Source organism: Mus musculus, chromosome 17 (assembly GCF_000001635.26).
Source record: "Mus musculus strain C57BL/6J chromosome 17, GRCm38.p6 C57BL/6J".
Taxonomy (NCBI): Eukaryota; Metazoa; Chordata; class Mammalia; order Rodentia; family Muridae; genus Mus; species Mus musculus.
Window position 1 is genome coordinate 80981714 of NC_000083.6, and position 20712 is coordinate 81002425.

General features: G+C 43.2%; 1 protein-coding gene across 1 annotated transcript in view; it reads left to right on the top strand.

Moving 5' to 3' along the window:
- Window positions 1-20103, top strand: part of Tmem178 (transmembrane protein 178) — a 57185-nt gene extending 37082 nt beyond the window's left edge. The window contains exons 2-4 of the mRNA NM_026516.2: window positions 4467-4580; window positions 7992-8129; window positions 19117-20103. Coding sequence (NP_080792.2) covers window positions 4467-4580; window positions 7992-8129; window positions 19117-19358 — 494 coding nt within the window. The 3' untranslated portion in view covers window positions 19359-20103. The remainder of the gene's footprint in view (window positions 1-4466; window positions 4581-7991; window positions 8130-19116) is intronic.
- The last annotated feature ends 609 nt before the right edge of the window (window positions 20104-20712 follow it).

The window sequence follows — 20712 nt, forward strand, 5'->3', positions numbered from 1 at the left end:
GGCCTGCTGTCTGAGAGAAGAGTGATATCGACGTTAGTTGGCAATCTCTGCAGGAGCCCAGTGCTGGGAGTCTTGCACAGAAGACAGGAGTGGACAGGCAAGAGGGACCAGTGGTTGGATCACTGCCCCGGGCAACTGTTGCATGGTTCTGTTTATCCCTTTGTACACATGAGCTAATCTGCGATGGCCATTTAGGGTCCAGCCTCCTGGTATGGGGCAGTGGTTCTGTCTAATGAATGTGAGCATTTGCCAAGAGATGACTCACAGTCCAGCATTGAGGTTTATAAAGGGCTAAGCCCTTCACAATAACCCTACAGAGTCTATGCCATCAGACCTCTGCTTTTATAAGAGAGGGAACTCAGGCGCAGGTTAAAGGATTTGCTAAGTTTACACAGCTGTAATTCAAACCCACGTCCTGTCTCTCTGCCCAGGTTCGAAGCCTGAATGACGTCTCAGTGTTGAATTACTGTGAGTTTTGTAGTATCTCATACTTGCTATGTCTCTCCCTTATTTAACCTCCCCGTGTGTCCCCGCGACTCACTAGCTGTGGGGCTAGTTCACTATTGTCAGCAGTAGAAACAGCAACGATTCACCAGACCAAAGGCTCCATTCCTCATCCAGTAGGATGTATTTATTTATATATCTTATTCTATGGTTTTTTAGCATCCTTAAAGTGGCTTTACTTGGCCCTGTAAGAAGCTAATTATTCACCAAATATAGACCACGGCTTGTTCTTTTCAGCCCCCTGCATGCTTTTTCCCCTCATTGTGCGATGCCATCTGGTGCTATGAGCTCATGCTTTCTGTGCTCCTTTGCAGAGCGCCAGATTCGTCCTTTCTGAGCCCAGAAAGCAAGGTTGATTTCAGAGTTTGCTTGTGTGGCTTTGAGAGCACTGGGGTCTAACGCCTCCTAGTGGATTTTGCCGGTATCACTCCTTACCATCACCACAGGGAATTCATGCTCACCCATGTAGACTGTCCGTCCATGTCTTTCTTTCTGAGTCAATAGCTTTGGTGAGCCACCCAGCACCAGCAGGTCTTTTTCTGTGTCGTTTTTATTGGCTTAATGCTTGGGATGTGGGAAGCCAAACCCTGATAATTACACTTTCCTCTTCAAATCTGTCTCACTTTGTGCTGTGGCGGTAGAACACGTATTAAAGAGAAGGAGATCGGAAGTCTTGTGGCTGGCCTCGGATCCGTCCTTCACACACTCTTTCTCCAAAGTCCGGAGTCTCTCTGATCATTTTTTCCCCAGGAGTGGAGCACTGGGAACATAGGACATTTTCTTGTATACCGAGCTTAGGATATCAGAGCTTCCCCACCAGACCTCTGATCTTTGAGACTTTTGAGTGCTGCTCGTCAGATCTGCTCCCTCTCTTTCCACCTTCTGATGCTCGATCAGCGTCCTTGGCAATTAGACTAAGATCCAAGGGATATGAAGTGTGTCTGGTGATGTCTGCGCTGCTAGCCTCGGGTCTCACTCCAGCAGAGCACCGGCCAGGCGATTGCCCTCTTCCTGTAGCCCTGCCTCCTGGGGGACTGCGTGGTACTATGAAGGCACAGAGGAGAGAATCAGTCCCAGGGATGTTTAGAGTAGTTTAAGGGAGCACACAGTGTCTTAAGTGCAGAAGTCGTTCTAGGCAAACCATCTCTGAGTCTGAGAAAGCTGGTTTTTGTTTTGTTTTCCCAATTCCGTACCTCTTCACCAGCATGAGGCAGCTTCTAAGAGATGCAGGTGGGGAAGCCATGGAGTCAGCCATGTAGCTGGTCTAATCCCCAAATGAAATGTATCGACAGGTGTGGAAAATGGAGACAGACACAGCCCTCTGCCAGGAAGCAGCTTTGTTTCCAAAAGTGCTCACGTTGGTACTGAATTGGAAAAAAAATCGATTTTTCATATCGAATTGACCGTTTTACTTTAGAATAGCAATAACTGTAGAAATCTGTAGAATTAGCACCAGTTTCTAAAAGTTAAAGAATTCAGTTTGTCTAACCACACACACATTAAGACTTGCTTATGTCGTTGTACTGTGGCCTAGGCTAATTCCTCAACCTCTGAACTTCAGACATTTTTTGTTTAGTGGAATAATTATTCCTGGGGTCGTTGGTGAATGTCAATTGGATTACTTTTATATGTGTATGTGTGTGGTGTATTGGTATATCTCTATCTCCCCTTGTGGAGGAACAAGTATATGTGGATGCGGGTAGAAACCAGGGCTTGATGTTGGCCATCCACATAAATTACTCTGCATCTGAGATACTGAGGCAGAGCACCATACTTGAACGTGCCTGTTCCAACAGATCAGCTAGTCAGCTTGCTCTGGGGACCTTCTCTCTCTCTGGGCTTCTCCTGGGACTAGGATGGGCTGCCACGCCCAGCCAGTATTTATGTAGGTGTTGAGGATCTGAACTCCAGCCATCATGCTGATGGGGCAAGCCCTTGGCCTGCTGAGCCGTTTCCCCATCCCTCACGGAGGTTTTGTTAGATAATTTTTATGTGTAATTGGGATGATCAGGTCATCTCTGTCTTCTGGTCCATACATGGTATTCTGCATAAACTGAACTTTGTCTAGTGAACCCATTTGTATTCCCGACATGTGTCTCATCTGGTCATGGTGCATGGCTTTTTACATGTTGCTGAGTTCAGATTGCTAGTATTGGGAACAGTTTTTGCATAGAAAATATCAAAGAAAGTGGCATATTTTCCTGGAGTTGTGTAAGAGGACACAATTTTGATCTGCAGAACCCATGATATTTTTTGTTTGTCTGTTTGTTTTTTTAAAGGACCAGGGCAGGGGCGGGGAGTCGGGGGGAGATTGAGATCCAAGCTGGATGGGATGGTAAAGGTTATGCTCCCAGCACTTGGAAACTGGGAACAGGTTCATCTCTAAAGACTTACTGACTGGTCAGACTACCTAGTCTATTAGTGAGTTCCAGGCCAGTGAGAGGTCCTGTCTCAAAGAGAGAGAGAGAGAGAGAGAGAGAGAGAGAGAGAGAGAGAGAGAGAGAGAGAGAGAGAGGAAGAAAGAAAAAAGAGTGTGGGTGGGTAAAAATGGCAGAGAGACCTGAGGACTGACACCCAAGGCACAAACACAAGATATTATATAGTTTTCTTTCTTGTGATGTCTTGATTTCAGATCCAGTTGGGAAGTGTTTCCTCCACTTCTGTTTGGTTTTTGAAGAGTCAGAGGGAGTGCTGATTCTTGTTTAAACATTTGGTAAAACTCATCAGCCAAGTCTTGGGCTTTACCTCACAGGGCTGGTCTCACTAAGCTAATTACTAACTCCATCCCTTATCTTGTTATAGATACAGTCAGAATAGCTCACCTATTGCCTTGAGTTAGCCTTTGAGTTTGTGTCTTCCTAGGATATTTTATGTCCTATTTAATATTAGTTAGTGTTTGGCAGGTTTGCCAAGTATTTATTTCTATAAGATTAATCTCCTTTTGCTTTATGATTTTTTTTTAAATCCACTTTGTCTTTTTACTTTTTGGGAGTTTGCCTATCCACTAGAAATTAATTGGCATCTGTGAGTATTCTCTAGTTAACAGCTGCTGCAGTTAAAGGGCTACAACACACACACACACACACACACACACACACACACACACACACACACACACACTGTTTCTAAGGTCAGTTTAATGAGATGCATTTATCCAGACAACTGGCCAAGATGACTGACCCAGAGAAGTATGTTTTGTTTGTTGCTGAGTTTTAAGAGACGGTAGATGCTGTTCATAGAATTCGGAAGACTAGAAGGGAAGAATAGACACCAAGGCCAGTCAATAGGAGCACTGGGTACAGAGGATGAGGGGTGCACACGACCCCATGGCTACACATAGCGGTATCATATATGGGACCAGCTATGCCACCAGCTGAGGGGAAGAAAAAAAATCATAGTTCAAGTCAGTGATATTAAGGGATGACACAGCCTCTTGGAAGACTAAGTAAACTTATGTTCATCAATTATAATTACTTCCTAAACCACCGTGTCAAAGTTGTCTAAGGAAAAAATGTCTTCTAGCTTCCAAATAACACATACACTAATGAATTTTTGGGAAAAACTTAATTGAGAGTTTGAAACTAGATTAAATTCAAACAGGGTGTTCAGGCATCCATTTAGAATTCTAAGCTGGTTTTCTTCAACCGTTTGTACATTTGAGCACATCTACCCCCTCCCTCAATAGTTATGTGCTTAAGTCATATGAACTCAGTGTTGAAAAGCATTTAGTGATTATACATATATATATATAAATGCATATAAAATGGAATGTGATTTTAAAACTCTATTCCAAGCTTTTGGTTTTCGCTGCCATGAGTCGCCTCTGTTAATGACAGTAATCATGAGATTCCCTGCTCCTTCCCCATTCAACCTGGTTTAGGATAAATTATTCTGCCTTGGGCTCCAGAATTCTATTACAAATGAAGAGGCTAGTAAATCTCATTTCTTCTTTTTTTTCCAAGGTATTGCACAGCGATGCACAGCAATCAAGTACCACTTTTCTCAGCCAATCCGCTTAAGAAACATTCCTTTCAATTTAACCAAGACAATCCAGCAAGATGAATGGCACCTGCTTCGTAAGTATTCCTGGGAAAGAATTAGACAAAGATTCCACACCACTCGCTTGCGTTTGGATAGGAAAGTGTTTATCTTATGCACCCTCTGGGCTCAAGTGAACTGGGTCAGACACCCCAGGCATCCATTTGCTAATCTGTAAACACCGCGTGTTTATAATTCAAGTGTGAGAAAAACCAGGCGTTAAAGTACATGACCGGACCAAGTGGCCGTCTACCCAAGTAGCAATGTTAACTAACTTCAGGTAACGGAACTTTGGGTTGTTTTCGGTTTTGTTTTTGTAAGTTTAATTTTTAATTATGTGTATTGTGAGGGGAATTTATGCAGTAGAGTTCAGGTGCCCTTAGAGGTCAGAAGTACCTCTAGATGTCCCTGAAGCTGGTGTGACAAGTGGTTGAGAGCCACCCAACCTGGGTCCTGGGAACCAAGTTCAGATAAACAGAAGCAGTGTTTGTGCTTTAAGCCATCTTCCTCTTCCTAACCCATCCCAATCTCTTTTTAAAAACAAAGTTAGCAGGTATACGGACTTGACCTCAACACTATTCCTTAGTTGCTCTCATTTTTGCTTTTCTTATATAACATTTATTTTAGCTGCCGTGTTTAGCTCAGATCATTGCATCTTTGCTGAAATATCTTTGTGAGTATATGACATAGCTTTCTCAGAGGTAAGAGAGAGTTCCTTTCCTCGGCATCTTCGTGGAAAGAACCGCTCCTTTTCACTGTCAAGGAAATGCGAAAGTCTGGATAAAATCGGACAGCTCAAAACTATAAAGGGTGGCTATTTACCTGGAGAGGCTTACTTCAAGCTGTCTCGTGGCAAGTGGCATGTGACAGCAGAACAAGACACCATGTTCTTTCCAGTGTGACCCAGAGTCAGAAGTCAGCATTGCCGTCTTTTCCAGAGTGCAAGCAGCAAAGAGTTCTGTGGTCGTGGTTTGGGGTGGAGAAAGCCACTGTGGATACTGTCTTGTTCTTTGAGTAAATCACCACGTGGAATAAAGGGCTGTCTCGATTCTCACTACAAACGTGGAGGCTCATACATCATCAAGGTGGCATCTCATATGAATATTGATGACTACGTTAGGATTTAGAAAGTCACTGAATAAGTACTGGGTAGTGATGGTGCACACCTTTAAATCCAGCGGAGGCAGAAGGATCTCTGTTCAAGTTTGAGGGCAGCCTGGTCTGCAGAGCAAGCTCCTGGACAGCCAAGGCTACAGAGAAACCCTGTTTCAAAAGAAAAAGAAAAAAAGAAAAAGAAAAAGAAAAAAGGAAAAGAAAAGAAAGAAAGGAAGGAAGGAAGGAAGGAAGGAAGAAGAAAAAGAAAAGTCACTGACTGGATAAAATGTGCTTTATTTTTAGAAATCATGATAAACTTCCAAGTTCTTTCTTGCTGGCAAATTTGAACAAGTACTTCTCGTAGTACCCAACTGAGTCTTATCTGAGTGGCATTCCTTCTTCTATGGGCATGTTTGGAGTTCTTTGTCTTGAGCGTCTATGAAGACCAGTCTCATTATTATCGACTTTGGTCAGATAGAAAAATCACAAGATCCTGCAAAGAACCTCATCTCTCTAATGCTACAAGTTTGAGCCTCTTTACCCAGCTAGGGCAATGATTTGAGCATTAACCCTGGGGTGGGGAGGGGCAGTTTCTAGTAGAAACATGGTTTTGACACTTGCGTGCCTGTTTCTAAGAGAGCCAGACTTGATGATCTATACCACATTTGCCAGTAAGATAACATGTCTGGAGCTGATGCCAGGATCCTGTGGTTCATGTCTGACCCTTGTGTTTTGTGGTACCTACAGAAGATAGAACTTCCGAATCGCAGTGCACTGGGATGCCACAGCAAATGATTTAGTCACTCTCCTCATGTGTGGCCATGTCAAACTACTTATACCCTGTACCAATACTAATGCAACATATTTAAATTGTTACTATCCACAACCCCTTATTTTGTGATGTATATTTTCTCTTCTGAGAGGGGGAAAAAAGCCCCATTTTAATTCAGATTAAAAGAATTTAAAAGCTCTGAGCTAGAAATGAGAATTTCCTTCTAAGGAGTATGGACACGAAGCTAGGTGATGGCATGCGCCTTTGATCTCAGCACTCAGGAGGCAGAGGCAGGCAGAACTCTGTGAGTTTGAGGTCAGCCTGTTTGCACAGAGAGAGTTTCTGGACAGCCAAAGTTACACAGAGAAACCCTGTCTCGAAAAACAAACAAACAAACAATCACACCCACACACCAAAAATCCAGGAAATAGTAAGAGCTGCCTGTGGCTAAGATGCTATGACCAATATTGGAAGCTACTGTAGCCCATCTTCCCTCCAGGGCCCCTAAGTACAGCAGTGGATAACCCATCCTCCAAAGTCAGTCTGCTGAGCACTACTGCATGTGTATTTTGCTCAGCCTTGTTGCCTGCTGTAAGGGGGAGACACCTTTTGGTATAAATCAGTGGTTCTCAGCTGTCTTAATGCTGCGACCCTTTCACACCATTCCTCATGGGGTGACTCCCAACCATAAAATTATTCCCATTGATGCTTCACAATTGTAATTTTGCTACTGTTATGAATTGTAATGTAACTTAGGATATGCAGAATATCTGATTTGTGATCCCTGTGAAAGGATTGTTTGACCCCCAAAGGGGTTGTGTCTCACAGCTTGGGAACAGCTGAGACAGACACTGTCAGTTAGGTGTATGGAGGGGACTTGTCCCGTGGGTGTAGTTCCTAGCCTTTCGCCTGGGTAAATAGGCACTCCACTGGGAGACTTGTAAATGAGGCAGCGTGAGAGGGTGTTTATGCGCAGCTAGCTGTGCTGCTTCATGCCCCTCAGACTGCTTCCTTTCCTGTGGTGGCTTCACTTCTGCACGCTTTTCTTAAATACTTCTTGAAAATAGACATGAGTAGCTGGGAATGAAGAAGATGAAGCTAATTGGCATTTGAGATGCTCAGACAAACCCCGCTTTGCCTTCCAGGCTTTTTCCTCCAAAGAGGAAAAGCTAGGTTAATGACAGCCACTGTGGTAGCCGACCTCCATCTGGGCTGCGCTTTGAAGGCTGTGGATGTGGTTCTTGAATCTTCCCCACTTAATTTACTGTGTGTGGTGTTTGTTACTCATGTTTACGCTGAGGTTGTTTCCTCGTCTATTCTGTGGGTGTCATCAACTCCTCCAAAGACCCAGAAGGGGACACTGGCAAAGGTTCCTCATACCCATAGCCAATGTCTCCACAGATCCACAGAAGCAGAGGTCCCTAAATCTTTCACCCCGAAGGCCCCAATGCCTGCCTGGGTAACCTCTTCACATAATGCATATGGTATTCTTTCACACAATGCATATGGAATTCTTTGATATGTAATTTTTCAATAGCTTTCTTGACCTGATTTTTACAACCTGATTCTGTTTTGAGATTAGATCTAAGAAGAATAACAGCTGGCTTCCTGGGCATGGCGGTGGCTGTCCTGCTGTGTGGCTGCATTGTGGCCACGGTCAGCTTCTTCTGGGAGGAAAGCCTGACCCAGCACGTGGCCGGACTCCTATTCCTCATGACAGGTAAACTGTATACCGACAGCCTCCTCCTTGTGGCACAGTACTAGGCTCGGTCATATCACTATTAATTTTGGTTTCGGTGGTGAGGAGTGAGCAAGCAGAAGCTCATTCATCTTTGGTAGAAAACAAAGAATTTAAAGGGAGCAGTGTACACAGTACACTGGTCAATTTTCCCGCAGTAGCATTAGTAGGTCAGAGGGAAGGGTCCTGCATTCATTCTCAATTGGAGTCGATGCTGTATTTTCTGTCTTATTGCTTAATTCTATGTCTTGGGGAGAAAGGTCAGTAGCTAAAAGTCCCCTCATAGTCTATGAACCAGGGACGTGTCCTTGGCGTTACTGTTGGAGAATTTCTTGTGTCGAGGGCTGCTCTTGGTCTTAGAGACATAGAGAGCAGGCAGCATATCCCTGCCCATTTTTATTGTGGAGAGACATAAGAAATTATTTGTGATAGCAATAAAAACCGTGAAGAAGAGCAGGGTACAATTGGGTTGGGAGATGCTGAGGCAGCAGTTTCTGAGTAAAATCACGAGAAGCAGCCAGAAGTCGGAAGAGAACTGTGGGTTGAAGATGCCACCAGTCTCTGACTCCTGAGCAGGAGTCAGATGAGCACGTTCTGAGAAGGAAGAGAGGTAGGAGACAGAAAGGAACCACACAAAGTGAGAGCCATGGTCAGGACCAAATCTTTAGAGATCTCTTAATAAAGAGAAGAGAGAGGAGCATGAATTTAAAGTGAAAGTTCTGGAAACTGTTTAATGGAAGGACGACTTTACTTAAAACATGAGGGGTGTGCAAACATGGCTAGATTTGGTTGGTTGTTGCCCTGGTTTGGTTGGTTGGTTAACAAGTAAAGGGTCTTTTTGTCTATAAAAGAGTTGGGAGTTGGGTCAATGGCTAGCTGAAGGAGGCTGCATTTTCAACCTTCACAGGAAGTTCAAGTGTGAATAATGAGAGAATGCCAAATTAAGTTTCCCAACGTAGTTGTAGTCCCAGCAGAAGAGCCAACACTACCTCAGATTCTGGCCCAAAGACTTCTAGGGCTTCACAGTCAGTAAAAATTTCTTCCCCTTTTCTCCCCTTTGTTAGTTATACCGCAAGTTTTGAGTTCTAGCCCAATGTACATCAAAGATGTGTAGGTTTTTTTCCCCCAACAGCTTTAGTTTTGCTGTTGTTTGGCTTTTTTAGATAAGATCTTGCTATGTAGCTCTGAAAAAAACTGGAACTTCCATGTAATACAGGCTGGCTTCGAACTTACAGCTTTCCTGCCCCTGTGTCCTGTGTGCTGGAGTTCCCACGTGTACACTATTATGCCTGGTTGCTCCCTCCAAACTCTGGAGAGGCCCCATACCACAGAAGAGTTTTTTGAAGACCACCTTTTACTCTAGGTGATTCGTGAATACTTAAAGGATGTTTAGAGTATGAAGCTACTGTTATTGTTGAAATAAATCACAAGGCCACACAAAGTCAGCTCTACCACTTCTCCTGCATAGGCCAAGGAGGTGAGTTTTGCAGAAAGGAAAGCTCACTCAAGTCCAGTGTCTGTCAGTCACACAGAAGGACTGATAGTTTTCAGGGTACTCTGCTCATCTGTCACTTGAAGTGGGGCATAGGGAAATTCCTTTTGGTTTATTACTGCAAACAACGTCTTTACACTCCTTCCAGAACCCTGAGAGAGTGGACAATCCTGTAGATTCTACAGGGTTAGGAGGAGGTGGTTAGCTGGAGATAACTTAGCTGGAGCAACTCCTCAGCCATGCCAGGCAGCGAGAGCTCTGAAGGGTTAAATACATTGATTTTAATTAAGCAGGCTGTCTTCGCCAGCTCTAGACAGCGGCCCTCCCACAGATTTTTGATGCTAAACTTAGCCCTTCTAATATGCTGGCGTCTTCATTCTCTGCCTGAACTGATTAGCCAGCCCTTCAGTGGAGAACCCCAGTGATGTGACAGTTGAGATGTTAGAGCAGAGAGTGTAGAACACAGTCTTCCTCCTCCTGCCATGTGGCACACAAGGCAGCCGTGATGACCTGCAGGTGAAACACCCACTTCTGGACTATCTATCAGTGTGTATCTGAGAGCTGGGCTGCAGCACCGTGTGCCAAGACCCTACTCTGCAGCCTTGCGAGGGGGTTCCTTGGAGAAGGGGCTGGGGTGGGGACCCTCTAAGAGGCTTGCGTTAGACCCATGACATCACATGCTCTGAGATTACACAGGTAAGCACAGGGATAGATGTGAAAGACTGAGTCAGTGATACCTCTTCTTTCCAGCCTTCAGCTCCTGCCCATTGCTAGAGCGTGCCATTTCCATTGCACCATGAATACGCTCTCCACGTTAAGTGAAACATCTGGACCGGGGAGACCACTGATTCAGTAAAGTGACTGCCTCAACGCATAAGGGCCTCAGTTTAATCCTCTGAACTCAAATAAAAATAGGATTCTGGGTCTGGAGAGATGGCTCAGTGGTTAAGAGCACCGACTGCTCTCCCAGAGGTCCTGAGTTCAAATCCCAGTCACCACATGGTGGGTCACAACCATCCATAATGAGATCTGATACTCTCTTCTGGGGTGTCTGAAGATAGCTACAGTGTACTTACATATAATAAATAAATCTTTTTTAAAAAGTAGAGTTCTGGATGCAGTGCTGTGTGTTTATAATCTCAGTGATGGGTAGAGGCTTTCTAAGGATTGCTGGCCCGTCAGTCATACCTATTTGGTAAGCACCAGGCCAATAAGAGCTCCGGTCTCAAAAAAAAAAATGGTGAGCAGAGTTCCTGAGGATGACACCAGGGTTGTCCTGACACCTCCATGTACCCGTGCACATTCATACATTCGTGCACATACACATAGGCACATAAATAAATGAAGCACTCTATTAGATGACCATAGTAACATAGCTGCAGTTGTTACCATTAAAGGGTTAATTCATGCAATATTATCAGTTTTAATATAATTTTATTTGTTATAGAGTTTTAATCTATCTTTTATTATAGTGTGTGTGTGTGTGTGTGTGTGTGTGTGTGTGTGTGTGTATGTGTGTTGGTCAGAGGACAAGTTGTTTCCTTCAGTTTTTTCCTTCCACCCTGTGGTTTCCCAGCATTAAGCTCAAGCTTCGTAAGTGCCTTTATCTGCTGAAACGACTCCTTGGCACTTAACTAATTTTTTTTTAATATTCCAGAAATCTCAAAAAAAAATAGAATAAAGTTTGTATTCAATTCTCCTCCCTTGGTGCAGATCTCGCTACCAACCGTATCCATTGTTTTTCATGGGCTGAAGCCTTCTGGGAGAGCACACATAGGGTGTGATACTCTCCTGACAGCAGAGGAAGAGACAGCGTCCAGGCAGCCCCCTCAAAGCATCAGGAGCAGTTAGCATCCATCCTGGCCCAGCCCTTCCTTTGCTTCAATGCATCTAAATAAAAGGAGCCTGCTGAAGTAGGTCTTATCCTGGAATGATCTAGGCTATCCATCAACTGCAGTCCTAAACCACAGGCCCTTAATACATTATCTAAAACCCTGGGGACTAAGTGTGTTTTGGAATTCAAGACCTAAATATTTTATTTTAGAAAGAGAATATGGCATATGTATTCTGTTTTATCTAGGATGTCGGCAAGGTTTGGGGCATTGTTGCAAAATCACATACATTAACATTTCTGCAACAAAATGCATGAATATCCACACTGAGCTGGATCAGTGGGGACTGTAATAACCTTACCTCAGGGAGGGGAATACTTTGCCTCTCAAGGAAATGAATGCAATATTGCAGAAAAAGATTAGATTTTTTTGTTAAGGAATTGCAGCTTGTGTATCTTTTCATCGTGTTTGTTTGCTTATTTTTATACATTTTCTCTGCCTCTAGTAGGCCTGCCACACCATTAAGTTCAGACAACAGAGATGAGGCCTTTTGAGTAATCTATGTGAAAAGGAGCAAGTCTGTTTTGCTGAAAGGGCAAGAAGACCAGAATGATGGGCAAGCTATCTGTTAAAGGCATAGGGAAAAGAAAATCGATGTTTATGCCTTTGGGTGTTGTAGTTGGTTATTTATCAAGCAAGCTAAGCGGAATGAAGCAACTTCTGCTCTTCAGCCTTTTAAGCACATCAAAGGAGGGAGGTCATAAAAGAATGAGCCTCGGTTACCCTAATTACATTTTTCTAGCTGGCCATGGGCACCTCGAGGTTTTAGGGCAGGAAATCAGGCTGATGATCTGGGATGGTGGCATGAATTTATTTGCTGTCCCGATCTAAAAATATCCCCTCCAGTCCTGCTCTTCTGTGATGTCATGGTGTGCTCTAATTAAGAATATCGGCAAAAAACCCTTTAATATTTTATAAGGGAAGTAGCCACATGCAGGGGTTATCAGGAAGCCAGTAATTATTCATCCTTTGAAGATATTCCTAACAATGTCCAGGAGCAAGCCCAAGACAGGGGAACCTCTCTCTCCTGGGCCACCAGCTAGGCTAGAAGGATGAGCTTGTTGGGGGAGAAGATGGAGGGAAGGGAAGAAAGGAGGAAAGACTGGAAAGCTAACCTCTCTCTCTACTGGATCCTCAAGTTAGCCTGTAGCTTTTGGACTTCCTGAATGCAAGAATAACTGCATGCCCACTTTGTACCTTGTGTGAAGTAGGTTGCTACTGATAAACATCCAGTATTGCCTGAAGTAACCTGTTGAGTAGCTTAAGTCCTTCATGGGACAATTTGGTATGAACTACTTTTTAATAGAAAAAAGTTTTTAAAGAAGATTTATTTTTATTTTGTGTGTTTAAGTGCTTTGGCCTGTGTGTATATTTGCATAGTATACACATGCAGTGTCCATAGAGACCAGAAGAGGGCATTGGATCCCTTGGAACTAGAGGTACAGAGTCACTATATGGGTGTTGGGAATCAAACCCTGATTCTCCAGGAGCAACAAAAGCTCCTAACTACTAAGCCATCACCCCAGCCTCCACAAATTACTTCTTAAGAGGGTATTAATCAATTTATTGTAGTCTTCAGTTTTGTTTAGCAGGCTTTCTTGACTCTATGAGCTTATGTCTGTTAGCCAATATGTCAAAATTACAGAGAATCCAAAAAGTATCCACTATGTCTGCTTGCGATGCATGTAGGGACGTGGACAGAACACTTTGGGTTCCTGAACAAGAAGATCACATGAAACTAACTCTCATCTAACCAGAACTAGGTCAAGGACATAAAGGATAATAAGGAAGTGGTAATGTATTATATTAAGATAGTACAGGCTTGTAAGACCTATAAAATAATAGAAGTATACTCTATTCAGTTAGCAGACTCAAACACAGAAAATAATAAGGGATAAGTTTTGTTTCCCATAACTTGTATGTTAAATTACCAGTTCCCAGAAACTGAGAGTGTGACTTAACTGGGAAACAGGGTTTTTAAAGAGAAACTCACGGGGTCTGGTGAGATGGTTCAGTGGTTAAGAGCACCGGCTGCTCTTCCAAAGGTCCTAAGTTCAAATCCCAGCAACCACATGGTGGCTCACAACCATCCATAACAAAAGTCTGATGCCCTTTTCTGGAGTGTCTGAAGACAGCTACAGTGTGCTTACATATAATAAATAAATAAATAAATAAATAAATAAATAAATAAATAAATATTTTTTAAAAAAGAAACTCATAGTAAATTAGGGCAATATGTTGTGTCTTGAGCCAGTATGGATAGTGTTGGTCATAGAGTAGGGGGATTTGAAGAGTTATTTGTGAAGACATGAGGAGAAGGCAGCCATGTCCAAAGCTAGGTGGGTTCAGAGGCAAACCATCATGCTGTTGCCTTAAACTTGATTCACAGCCTCTGGAATTCTAAGAAAATAGCTTTTTAAAAAAAAAGTCTCCTTGTCTGTAGTACATTGTTACAGTACCTTTACCTAGCCCATGCATGTGAACATGGTAAGATGTGTGGGGGACCTAAAAGAGATATCATCACATAAAAACTGACCTAAACCATGGATCTGGCTGCAGTTGGCATGTCTTTATTATTGAAATAATTTTTTTTCCTAGAGTAAGCAAATTTAGGATTTGTTTGTTTGTTTCAAGACAAGGTCTCACTATGTAGCTCTGTGTGTCCTGGAACTCATGTATATATATGTAGCTGGCCTCAGACTCACAGAGGTGTGGGGCATTCCATTGCCTCCCACATGCTCGGATTAAAAGTGTGTGCCACTATGTCCAGGGGGATTTTTCTTTTAGTAGTAGCTTGTGCAGGACAAGTTCTTTTTTTTTTTTTTTTTTTTTTTTTTTTTTTTTTTTTTTACAATATCTTGTAGTAAAAGTTTGTGTTCTCTCAGCACATTTCCATTGCACCAAGAACAGCTGTAGCCACCAGGCATTTGCAGGTGTCCTCAAGGATGTGAGGGTCTGGATGGATAGAACAGCTCTCCTTGTTCATCTCTCTTTTGCTCTCCTGTCATCCAGAACAACTCAGAGGAGCTTTTAGAAGTAGGGAAGGCACAGCCAGAGGGTCTCAACATCATGGAGGTTTGCCTCTGAATCCACCTCACCTTGGATGAGCTTGGAGGGCTTGTGAGAAGAAGAAAGAGCAGACAGGGGGCACATGGATGGGCAGGCCACTTGGCCTGCTCTCCCTTACATCATGTCATGAGAGACATCAGTTTGAGGAATACCTCTTCTGAAAAGGACCTGAGTAGCTGGGACATATGTATAATATTTCATGATAGGATAAATAAAAGCAAGGAAGGGAAAACAAGAGAAAGGGACAATTCAATTTGCAAAGTGTCTTAGCATTCTGTAAGTATGACAAAATACTTGAAAAAGAAGAAAAGTTTTATTTTTGTCTTAGTGAGGGTTTGACTGCTGTGAACAGACACCATGACCAAGACAACTCTTATAAGGACAACATTTAATTGAGGCTGGTTTCCAGTTCAGAGTTTCAGTCCATCATCATCAATGTGGGAGCACGGCAGCATTGACGTAGACATGATGTAGGAGGAGCTGAGAGTTTTCCATCTTCATCTGAAGGCAGCTAGGAGAAGACTGGCTTCCAGGTAGCTACGATGAGGGTCATAAAGCTCATGCCCACAGTGACACATCTACTCCAACAGGAACATGCCTTCTAATAGGGCCATTCCCTGGACCAAGCATATTCAAACCATGACAGTTTTGTTTTGTTTTGTCCTTGGGTTCATGGTTTCAGAGTTTTAATTCATGGTCTCTTGGCCCCATTGTTTTGGGCATATAGACAGAATGAGCACATGGAATTCCAACAGCCCCTCAAGAGTACACCTCAGGTGACCTGACTTTCTTCTACCAGTTGCCAAAGGTGCCTCTGCCTCCCAGTCACTCTCACTGTTCATCCCCAGAAAGGAGGCTGACAAATAACCACCTGCCGTTCTCCTGCCGGCTACTCCATTTTATTATTATAGTTAACATTTGGTGCTGTGATTCAAGATCTGGAAAAAGAAGCTAACGTTAATTCCCCTCCCCCTCCCACCCCCACCACTGTCTTCCCTTTTCTCCTGACTTGGCTCATGAGATAATTATGTGTCAGCTTCCTTTCTCAGGCCCACCACTGACCACAGTTATTATTATTACATTGAGCACTCACAAGCAGATAAACAAAGCTTTGACACATGGCCTTTGACAGACATGTAAGCTACCAACCAAAACAACACAAGTTGGATCTGAGAGTGAGGGTGGAAACTGAAAGCATGCAAACATAGTCTGTATTTTGCCCACTGGACTGGGGGAAGGGAGAACAGATTTTAGCTTTAAGGAGCTTCAGACCCTGCCATGTTGGAGAAAGAACGAACTCCAGTTAGAGACACTCCATACAGTGTCCCTGAGGTCTGCACTCACCAAGGGCCCAGGAAATACTTATTCAAGGCACAAGGCAAATAGAAACCTTCTCTCTGGTCATGTCTTCACCTTTTCTTATCCAGCATGAACATGGGGTGTGATAATAGAATGCATCACACCAAAAACAGTTTCATAGAGTTGGTAGAAGGAGGGGGTGTTCATAAAAAAAAATCAACATTTATTCAGAAAGCAACAGATGCAAGCTGTTGCTTTTTTTTTTTTTTTTTTTTTTTTTTTTTGAGCTTAGTTTTCTAACAGTACTGTAGTCACAAAGATGTCTTAGAAAATAAACTTATTCCGGGCCTTATTTTGGATTAGCAGAATTATGAGCATTTGACACCATAAGAGACTTGTGTTGTTGCTAAGCCCTGTGCTACACTAAGACTCAAAGGAAGGCTCGGCGATATCAGGGTCACATAGAGCTGAGACTAGAGTGAGTGGTTCTTGCAGCCCAGCCCTGTGTGTTTTACCATCAAAGCATGCTTGGGAAGTCTAAGTTTGAACTGAAGCTTTCAGAGGTCACGAAGACTGCGCTGCTGGTAAAAAGGCTTGCTTTTAGGCAGTCAGCTGTATGCAGACATCGGAGAGTGAGATGAAGCCGTTTTCCCTGGGCCATTGTTCCACCATGATGGTCTACCTGTTGATGCTCCAGAGATCAATTCCCCCCAACCCCCAACAGCTTTATTGTTCTAGCATTCCTCTAGGGCCTTGCTGTGCACAAACATGCCTTTTCTTGTTAGCGCAATCATGTGCACAGATGTAAGGACGGCTCTTCACAGGGCTTAGTAAAAGCAGGGATGTATTCTTTTAAATGGTCTATTCCCTGATTTAAAAAAAGAATGATTTCCATCCTAGTTTACCTTGTGTACAACTCCATTGGTATATCTGCTGTTTAAGAAGAAGAAGAAGGGGAAGGGGAAGGGGAAGGGGAAGAAGAGGAAGAGGAAGAGGAAGGAGGAGGAGGAGAAGAAGAAGAAGAAGAAGAAGAAGAAGAAGAAGAAGAAGAAGAAGAAGAAGAAGAATCGGCAGAAAGAAGTCAATAGATATTATTTTATCCAGTTCAGAAAAACAAAATCATTTATTTTAGAGATTAGAAAGAAAGCCAGACAAAGAGTAGGAAATAGCAAATTATCTCAGATAGAGCACATTTGTTTTTTTCTTAAAAAACAAAACAAAACAAAGAAACAAAAAAACCCAGACTATTTATTTTCCAAGTGCACATCTGGAGGAAGATTTAAGTAATATCCCTTAGCATGATGCGGACGAAGCGGAGCCCAGAGCTTGTGAAGTGGCGCCAGGGTGATCGTCATCGTCCAGGTTGCTGCCTGCTCCGGGTTTGTTTCTTCACTAGTGGCTTTGATCTCCGGAGCTGCAGATTAAATCAGGGACTGGGCTCTTGCTTCTTTTTGCCTCTATCTTTTCAGTTCTAAGATCTGTGCCCCGTGTATCCCCAAGGGTATGGAAAGCCATTTTCCAGCAAACAGATGTCACTTCCTTTGTCCACAGGGATAATCCAGGGTGTGACGAGGGACTCCATGGGGTTAAGACATTCTGACACTTGACTGAATGCCAGTTTCTGTCTTCATTTGTCTTATTTCATGAATTCAACAAACACACTGTTCTCATCCTTTGCCCACCCCAATAAATTGTCCCTAAGGGATCATCTCTTGAGCACTAAAAAGCTCTTTTATTGAGGTTCTGGTCTATGGGGTGTGTGTGTGTATGTGTGTGTGTGTGTGTGTGTGTGTGTGTGTGTGTGTGGTGTGGTATGTGTATATATGTGTGTATGTGTGTGTGTGTGTGTGTGGTATGTATGTGGTGTGTGGTATGTGTATATATGTGTGTATGTGTGTGTGTGGTGTGTATGTGGTGTGTGGTATGTGTGTGTGGTGTGTGTGTGCACATGAGTGTGCTTGCACACGTGCATCCTTACATGTTGAAAGTCAGATGGTAACCTCAGGTGACCAGCTTTGTGTTTTGTACTTTGACAGTGTCCCTTACTGGCTCGGTGAGCCAGGCTAGCTGCCTAGGAAGCCGGAAGAATAGCTATCTGCCTATCTTCTGGTATAAAGCAAAGAAAGTGTTTGTTTTATATTAGATTTGAGAGATGTTAGACTTTTATTCCACTAAAAACAGAATTGTTGAGAGATGGAATGTCACTCCGAAAGTAGGGTGCTTGCCTAATGTGTCAGAAGTCCTGGGTTCAGTCTCCAGCATTACCTAAAACCAGGTTTGGTGGTAGAAGCCCTTGATCCCAGCACTCCAGCAGTGGTGACAGGATAGATGGTCAGACATGCAAGGTCGTCCTCCTGATTTGTGAGTTCCATGCCTGCCTGGGCTAAAAGAAACAGTGTCACAGAAAAACAAACAAATAACAAACAACAACAACAACAAACGATGGCCTGGGAGACAACAGCATTGTTAGCATGCTGGTTTTCTTGAGAGCTGGAGTTTGATCCCCAACGCTGGGGAGGCAGAGAAATGGATGTCTGGGGCTCACTACCCAACCAGCTTGCTCTACTTGGTTGAGCTCCCGGCTTGCAAGAGACCCTGTCTCAGAAAGAAAAGGCGAGAGCATCTCAAGATGACATGAAATCATCTTCTGCCCTTCATGCATACTTGCTCATGTACGTGTGCCAGCACATAGACACTCATACATGTATACACACATACACACACATACAAACACAGGGAAAACCAAAGACCAAAGATTTTTTTATTAAACTATTATTTTTAATTATTTATTTTATGTAAATAAATACACTGTAGTAGCCTTCAGACGCACCAGAAGAGGGCATCAGATCCCATGACAGATGGCTGTGAGCCACCATGTGGTTGCTGGGAATTGAACTCAGGACCTCTAGAAGAGCAATCAGTGCTGTTAACTGCTGAGCCATCTCTCCAGCCCCCATTATTAAATTATTTTTAAAAACTAAAAACAAAACCAAATTGAAACATGCCTGGTTATTTAAACTAGGCAAAACAAATTTGAGTGATTCAAGTCATCAGAATTTTCACTGGTCTTAGTCACAGCTTCTTGAATGAATCTATTCAAGTCAAAGAATCCCAGGTGTCCCTGCATTTGGAGTGATCTGAGTTGTATAAAGGCTTGTCTGGCATTTGCCTGGTTATCAGCAACGCCCAACTGACCATTCTGTTCTCTCGTGTCCAGGGATATTTTGCACCATCTCGCTCTGCACGTACGCCGCCAGTGTCTCCTATGACTTGAACCGGGTCCCGAAGCTAATTTACAGCCTGCCTCATGATGTGGAACATGGCTACAGCTGGTCCATCTTTTGTGCCTGGTGCAGTTTAGGTTTTATCGTGGCAGCTGGAGGTCTCTGCATCGCTTATCCGTTTATTAGCCGGACGAAGATTGCACATCTAAAGTCTGGCAGGGACTCCACGGTATGACGGTCTGCACCGAAGAAGGCCCAGCTACAGAGCAGAGCAGCAGAGTGGGTCTGAGTTCCATTAGGAGCAGAACTGAGTTCACATCAGGGTTCCAAGCACAAAGAGGTCTTTTACATTCCAACCTGTTGCCTGCAGCCCTTTCCGGATGACTGACAGGAAACCCTGCAGAACTTCCCGACCTTCCGAAGGACAAGACAACTGTGGGTTCAAGTGCTTTACTGACAATGCTCTGATTGGGCGAAGGGAAGAATTGCACTGCAGGACATTTGTAGGCATCAAAAAAGAGGAACGGCGATGGAAAAAAATTTGTATGGTTTCCATTTATTTCAGAAAGTTTGTATATATCGATTACCAGAGAGTCGTTTCTATTTGCAAGAGGATTCATAACAAAACGAGTATAATTTTCTTGTCACTGTGCCAGGCTTGTTGGATTTTAATGCAGCATCTTCAGAACTCGTCCTGATGGTGTCTTGTTGTGTCAGCACCTGAGATCTGTGCATTATTTGTGAATGTTCCTTGTCACAAGAGGATTCTCCTTCTGTTGCCTTATTATTACTTTTCATGAATTGAAGTCCACGCTCTGTCTTTGTCCTGGAGTTCAAACGCGTAAGAAAAACAGACCAACCATGTAAGAGCTGATCCGTAAGGCTAGGCAGCAGCATTGTTTGAAGTCTTCTCTGTTGTTTGGCTTGTGTCTCTTTGTTAACTGGATTCTGCATTAAATGACTGCCCCCTTGTTAATTTAGCTGTGCCTTTTTTTTCCCCCTGTCTTTTAGCTGAGTCAGCAAGTCTTTCCTAGATATAGGTCAGCTGAGAACTCTGTTTTGTGAACTCTGTTTTACTTTCATTTATTATTTTTGTTTGTTTGGTTGTTTGGTTTGGTTTGGTTTTTCAAGGCCAGGTCTTTCTATGTAGTATGACCTCCAACTCACTGTCTAACCCAGGCTGGCCTTGAACTTGGAAGAATCCTCCTGCTAGGCTTTCTGAGTGCTAGGATTACAGGCATGTGCCACCATGCCCAAATTACACTAAGCCTAATTGCTTTATGTGATTAAGCTGGTCATTACTATTTATCTTTTTGTAGCAATTAGACATTTGCTATTGATAGAAGACGTTGTTTTCAAAAATTTCAAATATTAGGTTTTAAATTTTATTATCATATTTAAGTCCCCACCCATTTACTGCCTGTCGGGTGTTTGTTCAGTGATACACGTGAGCCTTGCTTGGCCTTATGGGGTTTTAAACTTCACGTAGCTGCACAACAGAAACACCTGGAAAGTTCTCCAGCAGGACAGGAAATTCAAGGTTCAAAGGTAAACATTAGCTTGAATTAACGAAACTAAACCAAATCAAA